Source organism: Pleurodeles waltl, chromosome 4_2, assembly GCF_031143425.1.
Source record: "Pleurodeles waltl isolate 20211129_DDA chromosome 4_2, aPleWal1.hap1.20221129, whole genome shotgun sequence".
NCBI classification, from domain to species: domain Eukaryota; kingdom Metazoa; phylum Chordata; class Amphibia; order Caudata; family Salamandridae; genus Pleurodeles; species Pleurodeles waltl.
The window spans coordinates 443,671,906-443,695,356 of record NC_090443.1 but is presented as its reverse complement, the minus strand read 5'-3'; the positions used below and the strand labels follow the sequence as shown (position 1 = coordinate 443,695,356).

Genomic DNA, 23,451 nt, shown 5'->3' with positions numbered 1-23,451 from the left:
CACTTAATGGCACTGGTGTCAGCTGAGGTAAATCCTCTTTGACGAGGGGTAGGAAAATCCTCCAAATGGGGAGAATGCCAAAGATATCCATCATTCCTTAATTGGATGATGCAATGTCTTCATCTGGAACCACTGACAGAGGGAATAAATGGAGGAGGATATGTTGACACACTGGTACTCACTGAAGAGAAAGTGAAGCGATCTTTCTTCCATGTCGTAGTGAGAGCAAAAATGCTATTTATTATGCTTATTGTGCCTTCTTTTGAGAAAGAGGTCATGTACCTCAATTTATCCCTGGATCTTCATCTTGACCTGGACCGGTAAGGAGTCTAAAAACCTTGCATATCTTTCCCTGAGGGCCTTCAGAGGCATTCATTGGCAGGGACCACATGCACAAGGATTATAACAATTCCTCATACATCAAATGCAGAATGCATGATTGCCAGTGAGTGAAAAGTGCAAGCAACGAGTCTTACATAACTTGAAGTGAGGTAGTTTAGGTGATAACATATCTTAACATTTTTGAAAAAAGTCAAATCCATGTTGGAAAATAGTTGAGAGAATTCCTCAGTCCGATGGATCCCATGCTCAATCCCATGGATCCCATGCTCATTGAAGCATGGGATGAAGGAAGTGACATCATCAACATCTAAGTGCTTGATACATAATTTCTGAATTTCTGAACCTGCAAGATGACACTGTCCACTCCGAACAGCACCATATGACACAACTGAATAGAAATAGGTAAAGAAACATTTCCAGAGTCCGGCACATGTGAAGGAGGCTAGCGGTTAGAGAAACTACAGGAGCTAATATTCAGAAGAACCACACATTTTTGGTACCTTATTGTAGGTATTGCATTTTGTGTAAAGGAATAGTCCGCCCATCAGCTGTAAGAAGAGCTCAATGGTTTTAAATTTCAATAACAAAATGCTGTTTTGTTTTGTTGTTGAGTTGATAAGGTGGGGTAAACGCTCAAGACCAGTGTCACCCAACGTGGAAGCAGCAGAGAACGGACAGATATGGTGAATAGAACATTAAATACATTTAGCTGTGGTTGTTCTGAAAACCTGTCACGGCTGAGACACAACCAGACCTATGATAGACACCTCTGCTTAATACTAACTTGATGTCCTGACCACCCTCCCTCCCTTTCCTCTGCCTTTTTGTTTCTGAGAATTCACCCTGCTGTGGTAGTCAAGATAGGTTTACACTGGCAGCGGGCTGCTACAAGGGCAGCAGGATTAGTCACTGTGGGTAACCTGAGATGTGTTTTGCCCGCCACAGCAACAAGTGGCTCTGACTTGGCGGCTGCCCTGGCCCTGACCCGTTGTTTCCTTGCACAGATGGCAACGAGTTAGTGAAAGAGAAGACACCTGAAGGAAGACAGAATAGCCCATCAAGTTCATAGTTCATAGAGTTGTGATGAGCTGGCCCAGAGAACAATGCTTGTGTGCAAATGCCCAGGAAGATGTCAAGGCAGGAACAGATCAAGGAAGCCATGGTGGGGGGCAGTACTAAAACTATGGGGCAGATCTACAACAATGTGGCACAGGGAAAGGGCAGGAATGCTCTGTATCTACACGATAAGGTGCATTTCTGTCCTCTACCCTTGCGATGGTGCACAATGGGCTGCCTAGCGCAGATGCAAGCATCTTTGCACCATGGTAAACGGATGCCTGCATCGCAGACATGATTGTTTCTGTGCATGAAGGGACACCTTCATGCACAAGAAGAGTCCATGGAGTTTTTTTTCCTTTTTCTATGTGTGCTGCAGAATGCAGCACACTAGAAAGAAATTAGGAAAAATAAAGATATTTCTCTTCGTTGCACCTCCCCAGAGGAGGCATACGATATTGACACATTCCCAAGTTTACAATGCCTTATAAATCTGGGAATGTGCTAAAACCCATGGGTGTTGGGTGAGAAATCCCACTGCAGTGCCCATGGAACGCCTCCCTGATGCAGTGTAAGGCAACACAGCAACTTGTGCTGCATTGCCTTTCACCAAATTTACAAGGCCATGAAAAGCCACTCAAAGTGGCTTTGCGTGCAATGCTTAATTTGTGCTTCTGGTTTCCAGTGCTGAGCACCATCGCTTATTTTTGAGGGCCGTCGCTTATTCTTCTGCCTCAAGCATTTGCTGCACCGGCACATTTTTATTTACAAATTAAGCACTGTTTGCATGGCCCTGTAGATATGGGCCTGCACTATGCACCGCTGGTGCGTCACAAAAAGTGAAGCACTGGCGGTGCACAGGGCTTGTAAATAAGCTTCCTGTGCTCGCAGAAAAACAGTTAGGAAAGTTGTGCTGGCAGGAATAAATTCCAGGAGCCACATCAAGTGGATCTTGGAAGCTTTGGTGACAGATATAAAACGTTTTGCAAGTAGAAACAGGTCCACAAATCAGTGCTCATGAGTAATGGCTGCTGAAGCCAAGCTGGGAGAAGAAGGTGCCAAAAGCTATTGTTGGCAAATGCAGCCACGTATATACACCCCCACAAACACTCATTGCCACCAGAAATAGCTAATTAGGATTCATCAAAAATCGTTTATATACATACATGTATTCATGGATGATGTACGCTACGGTTTTTGACTTCCGTGTTTTGTATATCTTTCCCTCACGTTGAACCAGATTTACAGAAGAAAAAAAAGAAGACGCAGTGCAGTGCTGCATGAAAACACAAAAGGGCAAATTTATAAGCCCCTAGCGCTACCTTGTGCCACATTTGTGGCATTTATTTCGGCACAAATGTGGCACTAAGATAGCATTTCCCATGCACCATATTTACAAAGTGGTGCAATGCTTGCATTGCGCCACTTTGTAAACCCTTGCGCCACATTATGCCTGTTGGCATAATGTATGCAGGGGGTGTTCCCCAGTTAGGGGGGCTGAAAATATGCCACAAGGAAATCTATGAGATTTCCTTGCACCATTTTTTTCACCACTTTTAACGCCTGCTCAGAGCAGGCGTTAAAAGGGGACTTCCATTATTTAGAATGGGCCCCTATTTACTCTGCAGGAGTAGCGCCAACAATTTGGCACTACTCCTGCAGAGTGCATAAATAGCGTCACATAGAATGATGCAATCGCCCCCTACCCTGCACCATGGTGCGCTGTATTTTAACACATGCAGTGTTGGGGGATGCTAATGGGGGCAGGGAAAGTAGCGCTGCACTCTGTGCAGCCCCACTTTCCATAGATCTGCCCCAAAGTGCTGTATTTTTAGAATGGGAACAATTGCTCAGTTGTTCACTGATCATCTCATCAATCACACTTGCGCTAAAAAGGCCATATTAACACAAGGCTAAAGCGTACCACAGTGCAAAGGTGAGCGAGTTATGTCTTGCTTGAGTTTGTACTCAAGGCAAACCTTCCAGTTCAGATTTGTACGAGCACACTACCACCCAAATGCAGGCAGTGTAAAAAGTGCACATTTTATGAGAATTGCACATTATGCATTGAAATACAAAGTGATATTCGATATTCAGCATGTCCCATGTTTGTGGCTGGTTTCAGTTGGTGGTAGCATTCAGCAGTAACCAAATGAGAAAGCGCAGGCTCCCATTTGCTGGTTTAATACCAATATGTTAAACATGTATGCCTTAAAATGCACTGATACATTATATAACCAAGTTTTAATGTTGTTGTATCAATCTGAATTGTTCATTAGCCTTACTTTTGTATATATGTATGCTATGTTTCATAATTCTCTTAGGTCCAGAAGCCATTTTCCTTAGTGTTGTTCATTTGCACATTTTCTGCATCTTGTAGTAAGATGTGGACTTGGTTCAATATTGGTAATCAGAAGTGTGATTTTCAGGAAGAAGTATATGTAGCAGTATATTTATGTATCACTCTCTGCACCTCAATGGCTCCACTCATTTTTCATGTGTGAAGATCATGCCTCCTGCTTATTAGTTAGTTTTGTTGAAGTAACAGTTTTAATCACGTTCATGTTCCACTTGGTGTGTATTGGGAATAAAGGAGGGACGGCTCCACCGCTAGGGCAGAGGAGCGTCACCCCTACGCCAGCAGCAGCAGCTGCAAACCTTTTACTAAAAAATGACAATAAACTATGTTTATTATCTTCTTTTTTAGTAAAAGGGGAGGGGCTACGGGCTGTGACGAGCACGTCTTGGGCCAGCCAAACACACATGCTCAGTAGGCTCTCTCCAGCCCTGCACTGTGTTGCCAGACTGGAGAGAGCAGTCACAGTCTCCCAGTCTGCTGGGAGTGCCCTGGCTGGGCTGCTCTGAGCAGCATCAGGATTGGCCACAGGGAGGCTGGGAGCCTGTGCCTGCAGTAAAGGAGCGGTGTGGTGGTGACAGCGACGGTGATACAGGTAGTTTTTTTTAAAATTAATTCCACATCCCCCCTCGTGCGCGCTGCCCTACCCCACACCTATTAAGCACCGCAGGACGCTCCTAAAATAAAGGCCTTCATTACAACCTCAGTGGTCTTTTCCAAAGACTGCCGAGGCTGCGGGCGTCAGAATACCACCAGTGCTGGCGGTATTTCTGGCTCCCTATTACGACTTTTCCGCTGGGCCAGTGGATGATAACAGTGTTACCGTCCGCTGGCCAAGCGGAAAAGTCACATCAACATTGCTGCCAGCTCGTAATAGAGCCGGCGGCAATGCTGATGTGCAGCAGGTGCAGTTGCACCCATTGCACATTTCACTGCCCAAAATTTGGGCAGTGAAATGCGCGACGGGGCTATGCCTGGGGGCCCCTGCACTGCCCATGCCAAGTGCATGGGCAGTGCAGGGACCCCTAGGGGCACCGCAAGTCCCTCTTACCGCCAGCCTTTCCATGGCGGTGTTTCCCGCTGTGGCCAGGCTGGCGGTCGGGGACTCATAATCCCCAGGGCAGCGGTGCTTGCACCGCTGCCCTGGGGATTATGACTGCCAGGCGAAAGCCTGGCGGTATAGTGGAGGGGCCGGCGGTATGGCTGTGGCTATTGCGCCACGGTCAGAATAGCTGGCGGAATACCGCCAGCCTGTTGGCGGTGTTACCGCCAGTTTACCGCCAGCTGCCAGGGTCATAATGAGGCCCAAAGTGTATAAAGTCCTGTGTAATGTAAATAAAATGTTGCATTATACACTCCAACTGAATTCTGAAAGGGTTTCCTGCTCCGTTAAAATGGTAATTGTCCATTGTCATTTTGCTGAAGTTCTCGCTTTTTTTGCATTAAACGCATGTTAGACTTTTGGTCCCCCAACATATTGTGTTTTAGTTTGCCTAAAATACACTGCTTTAGATGATCCGGATTTGTTTGGAAGCCAACAGCTGTTTGTTCTGTTCGTGGCCTGTCATTTTTGGCTAGATTTCCAGGGTTTTTTGCTATGCGGAGCTGTCTCAACACTGCGCTTACATCAAATTTCTGTGCAAAAATCACTCTGCGTGCAAAAGTGATCGGTGCTGCGTTTGCACTGCTTTGCTTCACGTAGTATGCTTTGCCCCAGCTGAAGATTAGCAAATCTGGACCTCGATTTTATGACATATCTGCTGTCCAGACTACATGAACTCACAATTTTCTTTTCCTTAGTATTAATGAAATCTTAACTATAAGGCACAATGACATGAACAGAAAAACTCGATTTAAAAATATATATATATATTTACCTGCTGTTCTGGCACCCACTTGCACCTGAGACAGGAGGGGCAGAATCAAGCAGACGACCACCAACATTGTATGAGGCCAGGCAGGATGATTCATTGCACTAGAGGAGGAGGTTTTCAGTCAAACCCTAGACTTCAAGCCCTCTGCAAGTGAGAGACAACACGCCAGCACAGCAGCTTTCCCGACTCTCAGAGGTTTCCAGAAATGGGGATTCAAACTAATGAAACTGGCAAAAAACACAACCTGAAAAATAAAAAGGATTGCATTATTCAGACTATAGTAAAATCAAACCATGAAGAATACATGAGTAAGACTGCATGCCCTCAGCAGCAATGCCAGCAGAGCGGTTAAAAAACAAAAATATGGCAACAAAATGTTGAAATTTCGTTAGAGTATGCCTGCTCAAGAACACTTTCACCCATATTTATGAAAAATTCAGGCTAAGAACTTCAGCAACTAAAGTTGCAGCACTGCATTGCGTGAAAGGGAGAGAACATACCAGGGCCATATTGGTCAAGATACAGCGCTGTTTTCTTCTCTCCCTGCACTGGTGCACTTTGGCTGCCATGCGCCGAAACACACCCCATAGTGAAAGGGTGTGTGTGTTCTGTAATGAAAGTTTTTGAACTGGAAGTGCTACTACCAGGGCTGGCTTTGGCGCTGGTGGCGCCCTGTGCCACAGTCTTTTTTGGCACCCCCCACCACATGACCACCTCCTTGCATTCACTCACTTCCACCTGGCAAATGTGCCCCTCATCTCTCCAAAGCCCCCCTTTCACATACATTAATTTGTTTTAAAGTGCTTGTAAAGACTGGCTTTACTAGTCCACTCAGCTATCAACATAAAATATAGTTCTATTCTTTGCAGCAGGCATATTAACCCTCTAAGCTACTTTATGGCGAGTCAAACCTGCTCTAGACAAAACTCCCATTCATGTCCCTAGCAGGAACATTAGTCACAAGAGGTATCTTGACATTTAATTGTTTCCTGAAGGCTGGTCGCACAAGGAACCTTTCTGTAAGTGCTTTTAAATCTCAAATATTGTAAGTCTTTGCTGACCACAGTGCCCCCTTGAGGTCAGCACCCCCAATCCAGGTCACCACCCGGCACAGCCGCACTACCCTAAAGTCGGACCTGACTACTACTACCGTACTAATAACATACTACAAAATGCCATTCACAAACCTACATGCGGAAGTCTATATCTCTGCCTCTCCTATCTTTCACGTGCAGAGAACTGCTCCACAACTTCAGAGATCGCCGTACAAATAGGTAGATGATTTGTTAGTAAAGCAGGAAGGAGAGGGGAGAATGCTTAGAAAACAGGAAATACTTGCTTCCAAATGAGGGGGGCTAAGGGAGGATAACGGAGGAGTTTAGGGACGAACATGTACCCATGCACAAAACAGGAGGTCAATTGCTAGTTACAAACTGCACTTCTATAAGCAACAGAAATAAATGTACTCCGGCTCAGAGCGTGAGTAAGTCCAGCATCACACATGTCCAAATACTGGTACTCCAACACTCTCCCGTACAAAATAACAGAGGCAAGGACATAAAATCAAAGCTCTTGGGAACAAATTAAATTAACTTAGTTTAACTGTTAAAAAATATGAATACATTGTAATTCAATGTTAATGGTCTATAAACAAAACACAATTGTTATTTTATTATAAAATATCATAATAACTAACCTTCTTAAAAGTAACAAATGAATGTAACTTTTGTTTTCTTACTTAATTTAATTATGTACCTAACTTTTATTATTTTAACTCCATAATAAATATATATTAATGTTATACTTTAGGTGGGTTATTTTTTCCATAAATCATAAGAAAAATAATTTTAATTTAGTCAATGTGAAATAATTAATTTATATCAAAACTAAGTTAATGCAGTAGCATTTTTTTATTTCGGTCCAAATTTCAAATAACTATCTTAAATTAATGTGCATTACTATTTATTGTAAAAAATGTTTTTACTATTTTTAAAACTTTAATAAACTTTTTAATGTTCCCCTATAATTTACGATAGGGAGACATTCATCTATGTGTGAAAAGTTACAAGTAGTAACTTTACACTTGTAAATTAGGCTCCACTCCCTGAATTCAGGGGACGGAGACATATGTGCCCACACTTCATAGTAAATTTACACTCATAAATGGTGAATAGCATAAAGTAGTAAATTTACAACAAAGTGTAAGAGTAAATTCAGATGTGTAGATATACTCGTATAAATGTACCTTTGTGAAAAGCCTCCTCATGGATCTCAACTGGGGGTCACTAGGGGCTGCAACTGCGAAATCTAGGGAGCCCATTTCGACCCCTAGTACTTTTCTTGAGACCCCTGGCTCCTTTATCATGACACAGCAGGTTCAGGTAATATAACCAAGTGAAAGAATGCCCAGTGTTGGGCAAACTGTGATGTGGGGTAGCCATTTAGTACATCATGTGCACTAGTAGCTGCCCATTTGTAATCACGTATGAGCTTTGGCTGCGCAAGGCGCGCCTGGGTCATCTAGTGCATTGCTGCCAATGTTTCAGATTGCTATGTGTGACATTTTCATAATTTCAGTGTAATTATGAGTGACATTTTCTCGCGAGCAAAAAAAAAGCATAGCACAGCACAGCAAGTGCAGCTACGAGATTATATCATCACTCAGTCTCAGGCACTAGCGGTGTCGCCGGCCCACTACGACTGGACTCCCACGGCAACCAATGCCACAGACACAAGATTCTAGCACACAACTGCTTCACTGGACTCTGGTGATGGTGCTCTGGGCTGCTGAACAACTCCGGCGGCCAGCATGGTTCCCACTCAGCAGACCTGCCATGGGCACCGGAGGGGTCGGGTCCAGTCCATAGGATCACACCATCAGGTGCGAGCGGCGAGCTCTGCTATAGCCAACAGGTTCACGACAGCAAGTCAGCTGCCAGCACTGGTGGGGTCAGGTCTTCTCACGGGATCCATACTGCTGTGGAGCAAGCGGTGTGCTCAGCGGCACTATCATTGCCCACTCACACTGTAGGAGCCAAAGCTAGCTCGAAATGCTGCCCGCTTGCGCTGAGGGCGGCAGGATGGACCGCCACCCACCTATTAAAGTGAATCTGGCAAAATCACTGAGACTCACACTGCCTCTGTAGTAGCCATTAGGCACTGACAGTGACTCCCCCTAACAACAGTTATGGCGTGAGATGTTGGGTGTCTGTTAGATTGTATCACAGACTAGTACTAGCAGCTAGCGAGCAGATGTGCCAGCCCTTAAACCTGCCGGGAGCAGTGCGCACTGTGCGCTGCCACTGATGGTTGGTGCATTATAGCAGCCCTCCAGCTTCACAGCTGAGAGGCGATATAATGCGTGATTTTGCATTTCAGTGCGGTGATGCAGACCACCAAGCTCAAATGTGTTAGTTTAATGCCTGATGCATGATACTTGGCAGGGCTGCTAGTGGAGAGAGCTGCAGCAAGTGGCAGTCAAATGCTTCAAGCCCCTGTGGGCCTGCCATGCGGAAGACCTTCAGAGCCACTACGAGCCAGCGGTGAGCAGGAGCCGCACTGTTGTGGGTTTTGGAATATCTGTACCCAGTTGCTGGCGCCCATGCTCTCCACACAATAGAACTTTCAATAAGCAGGTAGGCCATTGAGCTACCAGTTTATTTTACCGATGGGCAAGAATCTCCAGATAAACACTGAATAATTACCAATTTCTTTGTAGACGACAATTTAGACCTTGTCTTTACCATATTTCCACTTTATGTTATGTTCAGAAAGAGCCTTGTTTCCATGTTAATCACAACGCCTTGCTGGCACATACTCATATGAAATGTGTTTGTATGTTGAACATTGAACAAGAAGTTTGCATGTCCCTCCTTTTTAAACTCCCTTGCCACCTACAGTGGTTGAAAAGCAGGTCTGCACGTTAGGCACGTGCCCAAATCTAACCCGGCCGTGGTCCGCGCTCTGAAGCCGACGAAATCCAAGCTGAAATCCCGCAGCCTGCACAGGGATACTGTTTTTTTTGTAGTTTTATATAGCGCGAACTTGATCCGAAGGTACTGGAGCACAGGAGTTACATTGCACAAGAATCTCAGACATGGAAGCTTTCTTGTTCCACAGGACGGCACTGAATGCTCACTTCCTGTGTAGGAACACTCAAGCTCATTAAAGCGCCTGTATTGTCGTCTTTCACTGTACAAACTCTGAAATTCATCCACTGATAAGAGTTGAATGCGCCACCAGTTTCTCCAGCGAGTCTAAAGCATATATTACTGCTGGGGCTTTTATCAGCCGCCTTTAGAGAGTTGTACTAAGCACCCCGGACCTTCCTTGTGCGGTATTTCTCACTGCACCACCTCACTGCACAGTAGATTCTGACATCTCGCTCCTGCACAGAACTCGCTTACTTTACACGTTCATGCCTTTCCTTTTTCTTTGAAACTGACAGTTCTACCAAAAGGCACCAAACACCTTGAGTAGCACCGGGCTGCCTTTCCATTGGTCTCCACTGACGATGCGACCAAAAAATGCGCCTGGTGTTGTCTAGGCACTGTAAGGGGTTAGACTTCAGCAAACATTAAGTAGAGAAAGCGTGAGGTGGGGAGTGGGTGGCATCGAAATCCAAGGGGAGGATTTTCTCAGCACTTGAAACATAAAGCATTGCACTAAACACCTAACTGCCCTAAAGGCAATCCTGCACTGAGGTGCTACATGGGGCATTAGGGGAACATGCTCGAAATGAAAATAGAAGATGCACTCAACAGAATGTTACACTATGAGGCATATTTAAGAAAAGTGGCACTGCACCCCTTTCCCTTGTGTGGTGTGCTAGGTGACCATCCTCCCTTCCCAGATACAACCCACAGGGCACTCCCCAACTATTATAGATGTATCCTCATCCCCTACAGCAGCAAACATGCATCTAAGTTCACAAGATAAACCTCCCCCATCCTTCAGCCTACACTCCTGTGCACCCAAGGAAACATATACACATTCCCTAGACTCAACCTAATCACAGCTAATCAGCCTATCCTCCAAGTCGCACCTCACTAATTTTTACCCCACCTATTCCTCTCTGTTGCAACTCTATTAATCCATTTTAGTATACCTATGTTGGCACCTATCTCAGCTGCGTCAAGCTGTGTCAAGGGATAATTTGTATGTCCCTTGGCACAATCCTTTCATCTGTGATGAGAAAAGAACACAGATCCACTTTGATTTCCATGTAACCAAATGTATTTTTTATTATTTGCAGTGAATGAGCCCCTAACAAAGGTTATTTCTACTGAAAAGCATTGGGGTATGGGTAAAGAACACATGTAAGAGTTGTCTAAAAACAGAAAACAAAAGAAAAAAGTGCAAGATGAGTTGAGTAATTGTGGTCAGTTGAACAGAATCTTAGATTGGGAGTCAACAATAGTTGTGCAGTGTTGGACCATAACTATCCAATTGTCAAATACGTCATTGATTGTGATGATGCCTGGCCAAAACCTTGCAGTGTTCCTTCCCGCAAGAGCATTGGGAGTGGATGAAGTGTCAGAGATCATTGTGTCACTTCCTGTAATGTCACAGGTCAAACGTCTTGTGACATCACTTCCTGTAACACCATCATGAGATCAGTGGACATGTCATGTCACTTCTGCTACCCCTGGCATTTTGGTGAATCGACGCCCATGAGCCTACTAGTGTGCAATAAACACAATGTAATCTGGGAGCTCTACATCATCAGTGTGTGAATGATTGAATTGCCTTCTCTTTGTCCAGTTACTGAACATTATACTCTATTTATGACTAGTTGATATCTAATGAGCAGTCAAACTCAATGATAGCAAGGGCTCTCGTTGCTCATCCATACATATTGGAAATTTCCTCTTTCTGCAGGGTCACCCCAGTTTTTTTTTCCTTTTTTGCTGAACCCCATTTTTGTGGTGATAGAACTCTGCACATTTTACACGTGGTAACAAATGTTATGTTGTTGGGTGTAGTGTGATGTGATGTGAGTGCGGGGAGGGAGGATGAGAGTGATTCTGGCTGCTGAGTTCTGAATGGTCTGCAACCTTCAGGTTTTTTTTTGTTGATCAAGGCATAGAGGGTGCACACGTGGTCCAGCTTGCGTGTGACGAGGGTGTGCATGATAGTTTTCCAGGTATTGATTGGGAGCCATTTGAAAATCTTTCTCTGCATCTTCTGGGTATAGAAGTGTTGGTGGTGTAGGCGGTGTTGGCATTGACGTGGGTGGCCATGTCGTGTTTGCTCTCAATGACAATCCCAAGTTCTGGCATAGTGGGTCGGTCCTAGCTCTACCATCAGGTAAAGTCCCATTGTGAAGTGCTCTTCCTGAAGATCACAATTTTGTTCTTGTCGCTGTTCAGCCTAAGACAGTCAGGCCGTCATGTTTACAAAAAGTCACTCAAATGCGGCGCTAAAAAAGTATAAATATGGGCCTTAGTCTTCATCCAGTGGGCAATTTCAGTTATGCAGGCATCAAACGTGGTCTGGGTACTTGATGTCTTGATGGTGGTTTTGGGCTCCCCTATCTATCAGTCCTGATGAAGACCCTGATGGAGTATTGATTTGGCCCAGGAGCATTAAGGGGATGAAACGTCGACGATATTGCTCTTGCCTGGATTGGTTGGATTTTTGTGGAGAGAATCTAGAATGGGGAATAAGATTCCATATATATATATATATATATATATATATATATATAAATAATTTTTTTTTTTTTAATTGATATGGTGATGTAAATATGATGAAAAGTTTAACCAACAGGCTATTTTGTTTTTTAAGTGTATGTTTTTAAGAGTTACCTCTTAGAATGGTTTGAGGTTTTCATTTTTTTTTCTTGACTATGAGCACATGAGCACTTTATATCTTTTACACAGGTTCTTTCTCTCCTTGCTAGAATGGGGGGGGGGGGGGGCGATTTGAATTGTATTAAATGAAATTATTTAAGAATTATGATTAAAACTATTTTTTGAAAAGTATTGAAGGGTAATGGTATGTATGTGTGTGTAAGTATTTTTTAGTATTTTGCCTAGGGGTGTTGTCTTATTGTAATAGGCTGAGTCAGCAAACTTATACTCAAAAAGTCTAGAGGAATTGTTGGGTTAGTCTAGGACTTGCAAACATGAGAAACAGAGTTTTGAAATCTTTCTCAGAAATTCAGTATCTAGCAGAGTTTGATCCAGAGAGTACAGATATTGTGAAAACATGGCAGATATCTACTCCCCAAGAAGAATTCCACATCTTGAAAACGTGTGTCTTTATGAAATTCCACAACACTATAGGTACAGAAATAATGTGTTGGAAAGTATTTATGAACGTAGGTATGCTGTTGCTGGTTCTGACAGCTGTTTGCTTTGGCATGCAAAAGGTAACTTAATTAATCAGAGAAAAGTGACTTGTCAAAGTACTGAGAAAAAAAATTCTACTTAGCACTAATTCAACTCTTCACACCTTGGCATTCTGAGACGGAGTTAATTGGAGATTGTAACTGCTATGAAGACTCTTAATTCTTTAAAAGACAGCATTGAGTGTCCAATATTTCCGAACTATCTAAAAGTGTTGAATGAAGAAACTGAAAAAAGGACATAATTGCTGCTGAGATATCAAAGGCCAGCTCACAAAGCAGTTAGAGTTCTGCACCTCTCAGTCAAGATCCTCTTTGTCAGCTAATTATTGATAATGAAGCAGCCATAGCAATGAATGAGGCAGAGACAGCTATGCAACAAGCAAGAGAAGAAAATGTTGACTTCAAACAGCTAGTAGCACAACTGAATGATGAGCAGAAACAAATGTATGTAGAAGTCAAACAACAAATAGAACATGGATTCCTGCATGAAAACAATGAATGCAAGTGTTCAAGTTTAAGCCAATTCTTTTATATATTAGTGACAAGCTGGCACTGGAAAAACGTTTTAATTCAAACTCTAAGCAGATATCTACAGAAGACAACAGACTATTTTGTCATGTGTTGTAACTGCCCCTACTGGATTATCTGCTCACAACATCAAAGGAGTTTCCTTGCTTCGTCTACTTATGCTACCTTTTGAACACAATAATAAACAGGAGTATCAAAAGTTATCTGGTGAGGCATGTCACGAAATGTCCAGAGTGTTGAAGAAATTAAAGCTTTTAATCATTGATGAGATGATCATGGTGTCCAACTTAATGCTTACCTTTGTCCTCAGTATCTGTTGCATTCTCAAATGCACAGAGTATGATGTACTTTTTGGAGGAAAGCACGTAATTGTTTTTGTTGATTTATCACAACTTACTCCTGTGAAAGGACAGTCTGAATTTAAAACACTTACACGAAGAAACTCACAATTCCCCAGGAAGCATTGGAAATGTAAACATTTGGTTGAATTTCCAATACAAAGAACTAATTAGAACTATGCATCAAGTCTCTGATATGCATTATGGATATATTCTGAAGGGCATCAGAGTAGGAATACTGTCAGTAGAAAGGAAACGTTTTTTGGAAACCTGACATAAGGAATATATTTACTTCCAAAACAACTGCAGCACAGCTAATGTTTGAAATTATTAAACAAGAAAAATCCATGTTGTGCCTAATGCCTACTCTTCAAGAATGTATCTATTTTAATGAAGAAGTGGTGCAGCTGGAGAAAGAACAAATACTACAGGGGAGATTTAAGAGCCCCTAGCGCCACCTTAGTTCTCCCTTAGCGTCAAATGTTTGACGCTAAGGGGACACTAAAGTGGCTTGTGCCCCATGCCATATTCACAGAGTGGCGCAATGCATGCATTGCACCACTTTGTTAACCCTGGCGTCACATTATTCCGGGGGGGGGGGGCATTCCCCCGTTAGGGGCGGGTCAAAAAATGGCACAAGAAAATCTAACACATTTCCTTGTGGCATTTTTTTCGGCACTTATAATGGCTACTCAGAGCAGGTGTTAAAAGGTAGATTCCGTTATTTAGAATGGGCCCCTATGTACTCTGCAGAGTAGCACCAAAATGTTGGTGAAACTCCTGCAGAATACATCAATAGCACCAAAAACAATGATGCTATTGCCCCCTACCCTGCGCCATGGGGCACTGTATTTTAAATACAGCACACACATGGTGGCGGTAGGGGGGCGCTAAGGGGCGCAATGAAAGTTGTGCTTCACTAGGTGCAGTGCCACTTTTCTTAAATCTGCCCTTAAATCTTACAGCAGTTGATAAAATGGAACATCAAGAAGTAACAATAGTCTTGAATGAAAAACTACAGTCCAAATTGGATTATTTAGAAAAGTCAGTTCCAAAAACTGTGGGATTAGAAAGGTGTCTACGTGTTTGTAAGAACTGCACGGTGATTTTGATTTGAAACTTAAATGTTGAAGAGGACTAGTTACTGAAGCCTTGGGCAAAATAATTTATTAAATTTTGTATCCAAATAGAAATGAGGTTCAATTCTTAGCAATTAAATTTGATGATGTTGAAAGTGTAAAACAGATAACAAGTTCTGTTGCACGTTTCTTGCTTGTAAAAGACCTGTATCTTCGCAGAAAGCAGTTTCCAATTTGTTTAGCATATGCTGTAACAATTCATAAGTCTCAAGGCTTAGGTGTAAACTCTGCAATGCATTTATTAGCATTGGTAGTACTGGATTAAGAAAGGGATGTCATATTTAGCAGCTTTATCATGGGTTAGAACTTTGTCTGGTTTGTATCTAATAGAGTTTGATGACAGCAATGTAAATGTTGATTCAAGCTGTGTGATAGAGTATAACTATTTGAGAAAGCTGTATGCACCTCTTTGGACAGTACCCAGTATATGAAAAACCTAGATTATTACCAAAATGAAAGCTTTTGAAGGATCATGCTGACTTTCCTGAGAAAAAGAAACAAAAAACAAGTAACAAAGGTGGTGAAGTTGTAGGTAATCAGATTTCAAACGTATCTGAAGTCAACTGCTATGCCAAAGAAACCCTCAATGCACTTTTCTCTGTACCTGCTCTGGTTCATGCAATTAAACAGAATAAGGATAAAAGAATATGCTCTGCACTTTTTATATTGTTAGAACGTTTGTCTAGTGACAGAAATAAAACATTCTGTATCTCATATTAGAGCTCTTGCTGATGTGTGCACTGGATCTGTACATTTTACACAAAACACTCAAGAAGATGCAAAGCACAGGAATTCTCGATGGTCGTACTTGGTATCTTAGAAGAACGGATGGTAACTATTGGTGACCTATTTGGACTAAGTTACTCATGGCAGCATGACTTTGAAAATTGTTCCTTTCCTTCAAAAACAGACATGGATTCAGAAGGATTTATCTACTTAACCCTACCAGCCTGTAGAACTGTCAGTTTTGACACAGTGTTCAAAGATACATCACAGAATAATATGTGCACAAAATGCATGTCAGATCTGCTATCAACTCTGAACATAAGAAGAGCTAGCAAGTATATCATCTTAATACAGTACAATGCAATGCAATGCAATACAGATGGAATTAAGATGGAAACTAATGAAAAGTTTAAAGAAGGACAAATTTAAATTTCTAGTAAAACATTTACCCATACAGACATTTTTTCCATGGAGGCATAAGTGTTACATCTGGACATTACACCAGCTATATAAAAAAACACAACTGAATAGACAGAGTATAATGATACTAACCTTACATTTAAACATAGATTACCCTATAAACTATCAAATTCTTGCCTTATGTTTTTTCAACCAAAGTTCTAAAGAGGATTACTACTGAAGAAATGTAATAGTATATTTGTGGCATTTTTATATGGCCTAACAAGGGTGATGTCTTTCTAACGAATAGTAAATGTTCTTACTCTGGGATGGAAATCCAGTCATAGTAGTAAACTGGAAATGGAGATTAGAAACTGTGAACTAAAACAAACATCCGCAAACTATTGAAAGCAAAGCTGCAAAACTTCTGTTTCAAAAACAGCTGGAAAATAATTAAAAGAAGAACACCAGAGATATACTGTTCTGCCCTTTAAATAATTATTTTACTTTTTGACATCATACGGCCTACCAAGAGTGATGTCTTTAGGCACCTTTTTAAGTACTAGTATGATTCATACACATTCATTATATGATAACGGTACAATATACTTTATACAATTTGACATGTAGACCTAATTGAATAAGGTTAATAGTTGTAGTGAGTGCCATACATAGTAACGTTAACATTGGAAAACTTGTTTTGGTGAATGAATAATAAGTAAAATAAATTAACAGTGGTGGCTATTCACTTTTTAAAGCATATTGATTATATCTGCTTTTTTTTTTTTAAAGAACAAGTTGTTGGTACTTGCTACAATGGATCACCATCTCCTTGAGCTCATTGTAAACTGGTGAAATAGATGTATTTTGTAGAGCTGGAGCACCCAAAGAAAAAGATGGACCTGGAGCAGAAGGATCAGCAACTTTCTTTGTCATGTAACAGAGATATGTACGCTCATGGTACGTTTTCAAATGTTTTCACATAGTGCAAGTACCATAACTGTACTTATTCTGTGTACCTCTAGAATGTTATTTTCCACATAGGAGGCACTCCACGTCTGGCATAGGTTTTGTTTTCAGAAGTAGAGATAGTGAATATATGTATTTCATACACAGTAATGTTAATTTTAAATAACATGCTGCTTACTGATGTTTTTTTAAAGTCAATGTGACTGCCCCCCCCCCAACACCCCTACCCCAACTGTTCAAGTAAAAGTATCTATATGCACTTAATGTGTAATGCAAAAGTATAGAAGCTGAGAACAGTGGAGAAGGGAATGTGACATGCTTAAGTTAAGTTTGTAATTTTTATACAGAAATGTAAAACTCTTCTGTCTTGCAATTAATGAGATTATTTGGTTTACGGTTTAACAATTTTTAATACATAAGTTATCAATATGAAACTTTAACTTTTATGTTTGCTCTTTTTATACATATTAAACGAGCTACGTACTGTGCTAATGATAGTAACTAGTTATATATCACACACCCAGAGACACACTGATGCATACAGTAACGCATACAGGCACACACTGATTGATATGCAAACATATTTTAGCAGACATTTATGCATACAGTGACACAGCCAAGTGCACACTGATGCAAACACTACTACTCCCAGGCACACATTGAGGCATATGCTATCACACACAGGCACACACTGATGCATACACTGACACTCAAGGACACACTAATGCGAACACAAACCCACTTGTACATACACTGATGCATAGAGTAACATATGCAACATCACACTGAAGTAAAGACTGGCAGATCCAAGCACACACTGTTGCACAAACTAACACAGACAGGCATACACTGTTGCATTCACTAGCATACCCAGCCACACACTGATGCATAATCTACCACACATTGATGGATACAGACACATGTCCGGAGACACACTAATTCATACTCAAACACATCCAGGTAGACATTGATCTAATTAGTGACACACCCATGCACACACTAACACATACACTGGCACACCCACAAACATACTGACACAGCCATACACACAATGATATATACAGTAACCCATTTATGGACACACTTATTCATACACTACCACACCCAGAGAGACACTGATGCACACAACACATCCAGGGAAACTAATGCAGTTGCTGACAGATCCAAGCACATACTCATGCATGCACTTACAGATCCAGGCATACATAACTGTATTCACTGACACATCCAGTGACACACTGAAGCATACACTATATACAGTGACACACCAAGGGACACACCGATGCATACAGTGTCAGACCCCGGAACATACTGATGCATACACTGACACAGCCATACACACAATGATGCATACACTAAATCATTCATGGACACACTTAGGCATACATGACCATATCCAGATATACGCTGAGGAACACACGGACACATCCAGGGACACAGTTATGCAAACGCTGTCAAATCAAAGCACATAATAATCCATACACTTAGAGATCCACACTTGATGCATAATCTCACACATCCAGGCATACACTGCTCCATACACAGACACACCCGGTCACATAATGATGCATACACTACCACACCCAGGCACACACTGATGCACACACTGAGGCACACATTCATGCATACACATCCAGGCACATACTGATGCATACAGTGACACACCCATGCACACACTGATGCATAACTAATGGAGCCAGGGAGACACTGATGCATTTTGCGAGAAATCCGCTGATACGAGGTATTTTCAAAGTGTGTAAATTATATATAAATAAATAGTACAAGGTTTTATGATGTGTGCAATAAGAAATAGAATTTAAAAAACATAGAAATTCCATGAAAAAACAAAGGATACAGGGACTTTATTGTTAGGAAATGGAATTAAAAAACTTTACAAACTCACTGAAAAAAACTCAAAGGTTACATGGACGTTATAGTTATGCTCTCAATTTACTCGTACAAAACCCAAGAAATTCACCAGTTATAGTTACCTGAGCTAACTATAACCTGCACTCACGTAATGCACTGCTTATCACTTCACATATTACATCACTCATGACATGACCAGTGACATCACTGATGACATCTCAAATGTCATCACTGATGACATCATTCACACACTCACACACCCATTCATTCACACATACAGACTCTTGTGTATCCACACACACACACATCTACTCAAACACTCATTCACTCAAACAGCCACTGACACACCCACTCATACGCCCATACAATCATTCACAAAATCAATTAATAGATCACCCATCTACTGACACATCCAGTCAATCACCTGTACAACCATTCACACACCCACGTACTCAGCCATACCGTCACTGACTCATCAGTTCACTCACTTACACACCCAATCACTCAACTACTGTATACAACCATTCACACTCCTAGTCACTCACATGTACAGGCATTCATACACCCAGTCAGTCACCCATGTAGCTACACACACACCCATTCACTCGCCAACACAAGTACTCACACACTCACTCACTCACTCTCCCATACAGTCATTGACACAGCCACTCAGTTACACTTACACTCATTCATTCATACACTGACTGGCTCGCCCATCCTGTAACTGACTCACCAACTCACTCACCAATACAGTGACACCCATTCACTTACCCAGAGAACTACTATCACACCCACTCACTCACCTGTATAGCAACTCACACACCCACTCACTCAACGAAATGCAGCCACTCACAGTCACCTGCTCACCCATACAGCTTCACACACATCCACTCACTCTCCCATACAGCAAATGATTCAACCACTCATTCACCCAAAGACCCACTCACACATCAATACAACCACTCACACTCACTGGATGATGTCATCAGTTATGTCATTTGAGATGTCATCAGTGATGTTACTGACCATGTCATGAGTGATGTAATATGTGAGGTCATAAGCAGTGCATTACGGGAGCGCAATTTATAGTTAGCTCAGGTAACTATAACTGCTGAATTTCTTAGGTTTTGTACAAGTAAATTCAGAACATAACTATAACGTCCATGTAATCTTTGATTTATTTTTTCAGTGAATTTGTAAGTTTTTTTTCAATTTCAATTCCTAACTACAACGTCCCTGTAACATTTGTTTTTTTTCAGTGAAAGAAAATAAAATATATATATATATATATATATATATATATATATATATATATATGTGTATATATATATATATATATATATATATATATATATATACACATATATAGTCACCCCTAATTAAGTTGTATTGCCCATAAGGCAGGGTGCATGGCACTTTAACATTTAACTTGTACATATCCTACTTTAAACATGTGTTTACATTGAAAAAGCCCTAAAAGCTATTTTATTTTAGGAGGGTTGGCTGTAATAAGCACTGAAACAGGTGTGACATTGTTCCCAGGAGCACAAAATAGGCTAACATGAAAGGGTGGAGAGGACCCATCTGAACCTGACAGAATATACAGGGTAGGGCTGTAAGAACAATTTTTTTACATTTAAGTGTAAAATCCTCTTGAATGTCACATCCAGCACTTCAGAGAGGCCTCCCCGTCAAAGGCAAATGGTAGCTGACACTTGGGCAGGGCCCCTCTTTTGTCCGATCACAGTGGGCATCTTTTTAACATTACAGTGTCAAAGCCTGTTTGACAGGTCTGCTAGGTTTTCATGTAACATTTTGGGCGCGCTTCAAAGGAGGGAAACAGGATGGCAACACAATCTGTGTGTATTTATGGTCTGGTTGCTGAAAACTCAGCTTTTGTCCTACCAGCCTTCTATCTCCGAGATTGTTGGGGATACAAAGGCTGCCTAAAACTAGATTTGGCAGTTAGATGCAGAAGGACACCTGGATTACTATAGTACATTCTGCACATTCCCTCAGCACTCAGAGCCCAAGTTTAGTTGGCAGAAACGTTGTCCATCTTGCAAATTCCCAAAGTGAGTAGAGTTAGTGGCAAGAATCTTTACCCCATTGGATAGGGCATTCCTAGGAGGTCTTTCCCACCCACTAGCTTGTGCCAGGCATACATGTAGCATCTCAAGGTACCCGCTTCAGAAGAGTCCTCGACCAGAGGAAGATCAGAACAGGAATACAGCTGCTCTCTAAAACCTGAGAAGAGCACTGGAGGACTGGACCTACTCTCTCTCTCTCATATATCAAGGACAACAAAGTTGACTCCAAGGGTTATATGGCTGACCTGTTCAAGCTCCAATAGGCTTTTCTTGTAACTGCCCAGCTGAGCAGTGGCAACTGAGCCTGGACAGCACTCTCCTGTTGGCCACTGCCTTCCACCATATGAGTCACTAAATGCCTCCCACTGAGGTCCTGGGAGACTTCAGAAGTGTACTCCTGTGGTGGATTGGGACTTAAGAGGACTAAAGTCAGAAGGTAGAATTGTTGACCAGTTTGGTGTATTAGACCTGGGCTCCATCACGGTCAGTGTCAAATGATGCCTTTGTTCTGGTTTACTGCGACCATTCCCTATCATTGACATGTTGTTTTCCTTGGTGCTATTTTTACTTAAAACCTTAACAATTTATATCTCTGATTCCCCTTATTGGATTTTAGTCACTTTGGTGTCATTTGGTTTATTAATGTTTGCTCTGTGTTTCTAATTCATTTTGGGACTTGTATTGCTTTGCATTTTTCTTTATTGCTGTTTTAGTACTGCATCAATACTTTACACATTGCCTCTAAATTAAGCCTGTCTGTTCTGTGCCATAACTACCAGGGAGATGAGCTATTTATCACTCTGTCAAGGATTGGGATTATTACTTGTGGTGGGTACCTACCACATCAACTAATAACCCAATTTCTTACAATAGACAACAATGTTTTTCCTTTTGATTGATTTCTAACACCACTGGCAAGCATAGATGTTTTCTGACTCATATACTCTTTAATGTATATTTTCTGTTCTTGGCAAGGTGCCAAAAGACACTTAGGGTCTTATTTATAAGCCCCTTGCCCCGCCACTGTGTCATTTATTTATATGGCGCAGCGGTGGTAAGCAGTGCTTTTCACTGCTCTATATTTACAAACTGACGCATTGGGCCCAATGCATCAGTGTGTAAAACCTTGCATCACATTATACTTGCACTAGGTATAATGTATGCAAGATAGGTGTTCCCTCAGTAAAAGCCATGCAGAGTTGACGCAGTGAAATTTACATTTCACTGTGTGTTTCTACGACTTCACTGCATCAAAATTTCAACATCTGCCCAGAGCAGGCATTAAAGTGACACAGGGCTTTTGCCTACAGGGGCCTTCCATGCTTTGCTGGAGTAGCGTAATTTTTTACGCTATTCCAGCAATGCGTCAGTTTAGCGCCACAGATGTATCAGAATTTCTGACGCATCTGTGGAAACGTCCACCATGGAGCTCTGTATAGTAAATACAGGGCATCCATGTCAGCGTTAGGGAATTGTTAGGCAGCGCAAGAAATCTTACACACCAGGGCCAATGTGTCAGTTTCTTGTAAAGAGGCCTTAACTTTTTTCACCAATCTGCTTGTGATACACAAATCCATCTTAAGGTGGATTCAGCAGTTAGCATGAACACATGCTTCAGGATAATCCATTCCTGGATGGCTTTGTAAAAACTTGAGGCCAGATTTACAAGGCCCTAGCGCCACCGGAGCGTCACTTAGTGATGCTTTGGTGTCGCAGTGCACCACGTTTACAAGGTGGAGCTAAGCCACTTTTTGTAAATGTGGGCCACTCTGGTGCAGTTTTCTGCGTCAGATGGGCATGCAATGGGTGTTGCTGTGGGTGTTCCACCACAACACCCATTGCTTTTGACGTTGCCACAGATGTACTACAAGGTGTCAATCTGTGGCAGCGCCAAAATCAAATGCCACCCCAGGGTGGCGTTAGCATGGCACATCGAGGAGGAAAACTTTTTTTCCTCCCCATTTTTTGCATTCTGTAGCACACACAGAGATAGCAAAAGGCCATTAATGACTGTTTATGTGCAGGAAGGAGTCCCTTCCTGCACATAAACAATTATTCGGAAATTATGCTTTGGTACTTCTATGTGTGCTGCAAAATGCGGCACACATACTGCCAAATCACCATTGTAGATTGTTTATGTGCAGGAAGGGTCACCTTCCTGCACATACACAATCACTCCCCTCAACGCAGACACCCTTGCACTATGGTGCAAGGAAGCCTGCGTTGGCGCAGGCTGCTTAATTTAGCGCCAGTGCAGGGGGAAACGCAGGGGTGCGCCATAGTCTTGTACATACGGCTCATCCCTGCGTTTCAGAACTAGCGCAGCGCTGCTATTTTTGGCGAAGCACCACGCTGCACCAGTTTCTTTTAGATCTGGCCCTTAAACTAAACACCAAAATATCTGGATTTCA

General features: G+C 42.0%; 1 protein-coding gene across 1 annotated transcript in view; it reads right to left on the bottom strand.

Moving 5' to 3' along the window:
• The window catches only part of LOC138294156 (transforming growth factor beta receptor type 3-like), an 89,089-nt gene that overhangs the window by 44,268 nt on the left and 21,370 nt on the right, over window positions 1-23,451 (bottom strand). Inside the window, exon 2 of the mRNA XM_069233342.1 lies at window positions 5,632-5,872. Coding sequence (XP_069089443.1) covers window positions 5,632-5,725 — 94 coding nt within the window. The 5' untranslated portion in view covers window positions 5,726-5,872. The remainder of the gene's footprint in view (window positions 1-5,631; window positions 5,873-23,451) is intronic.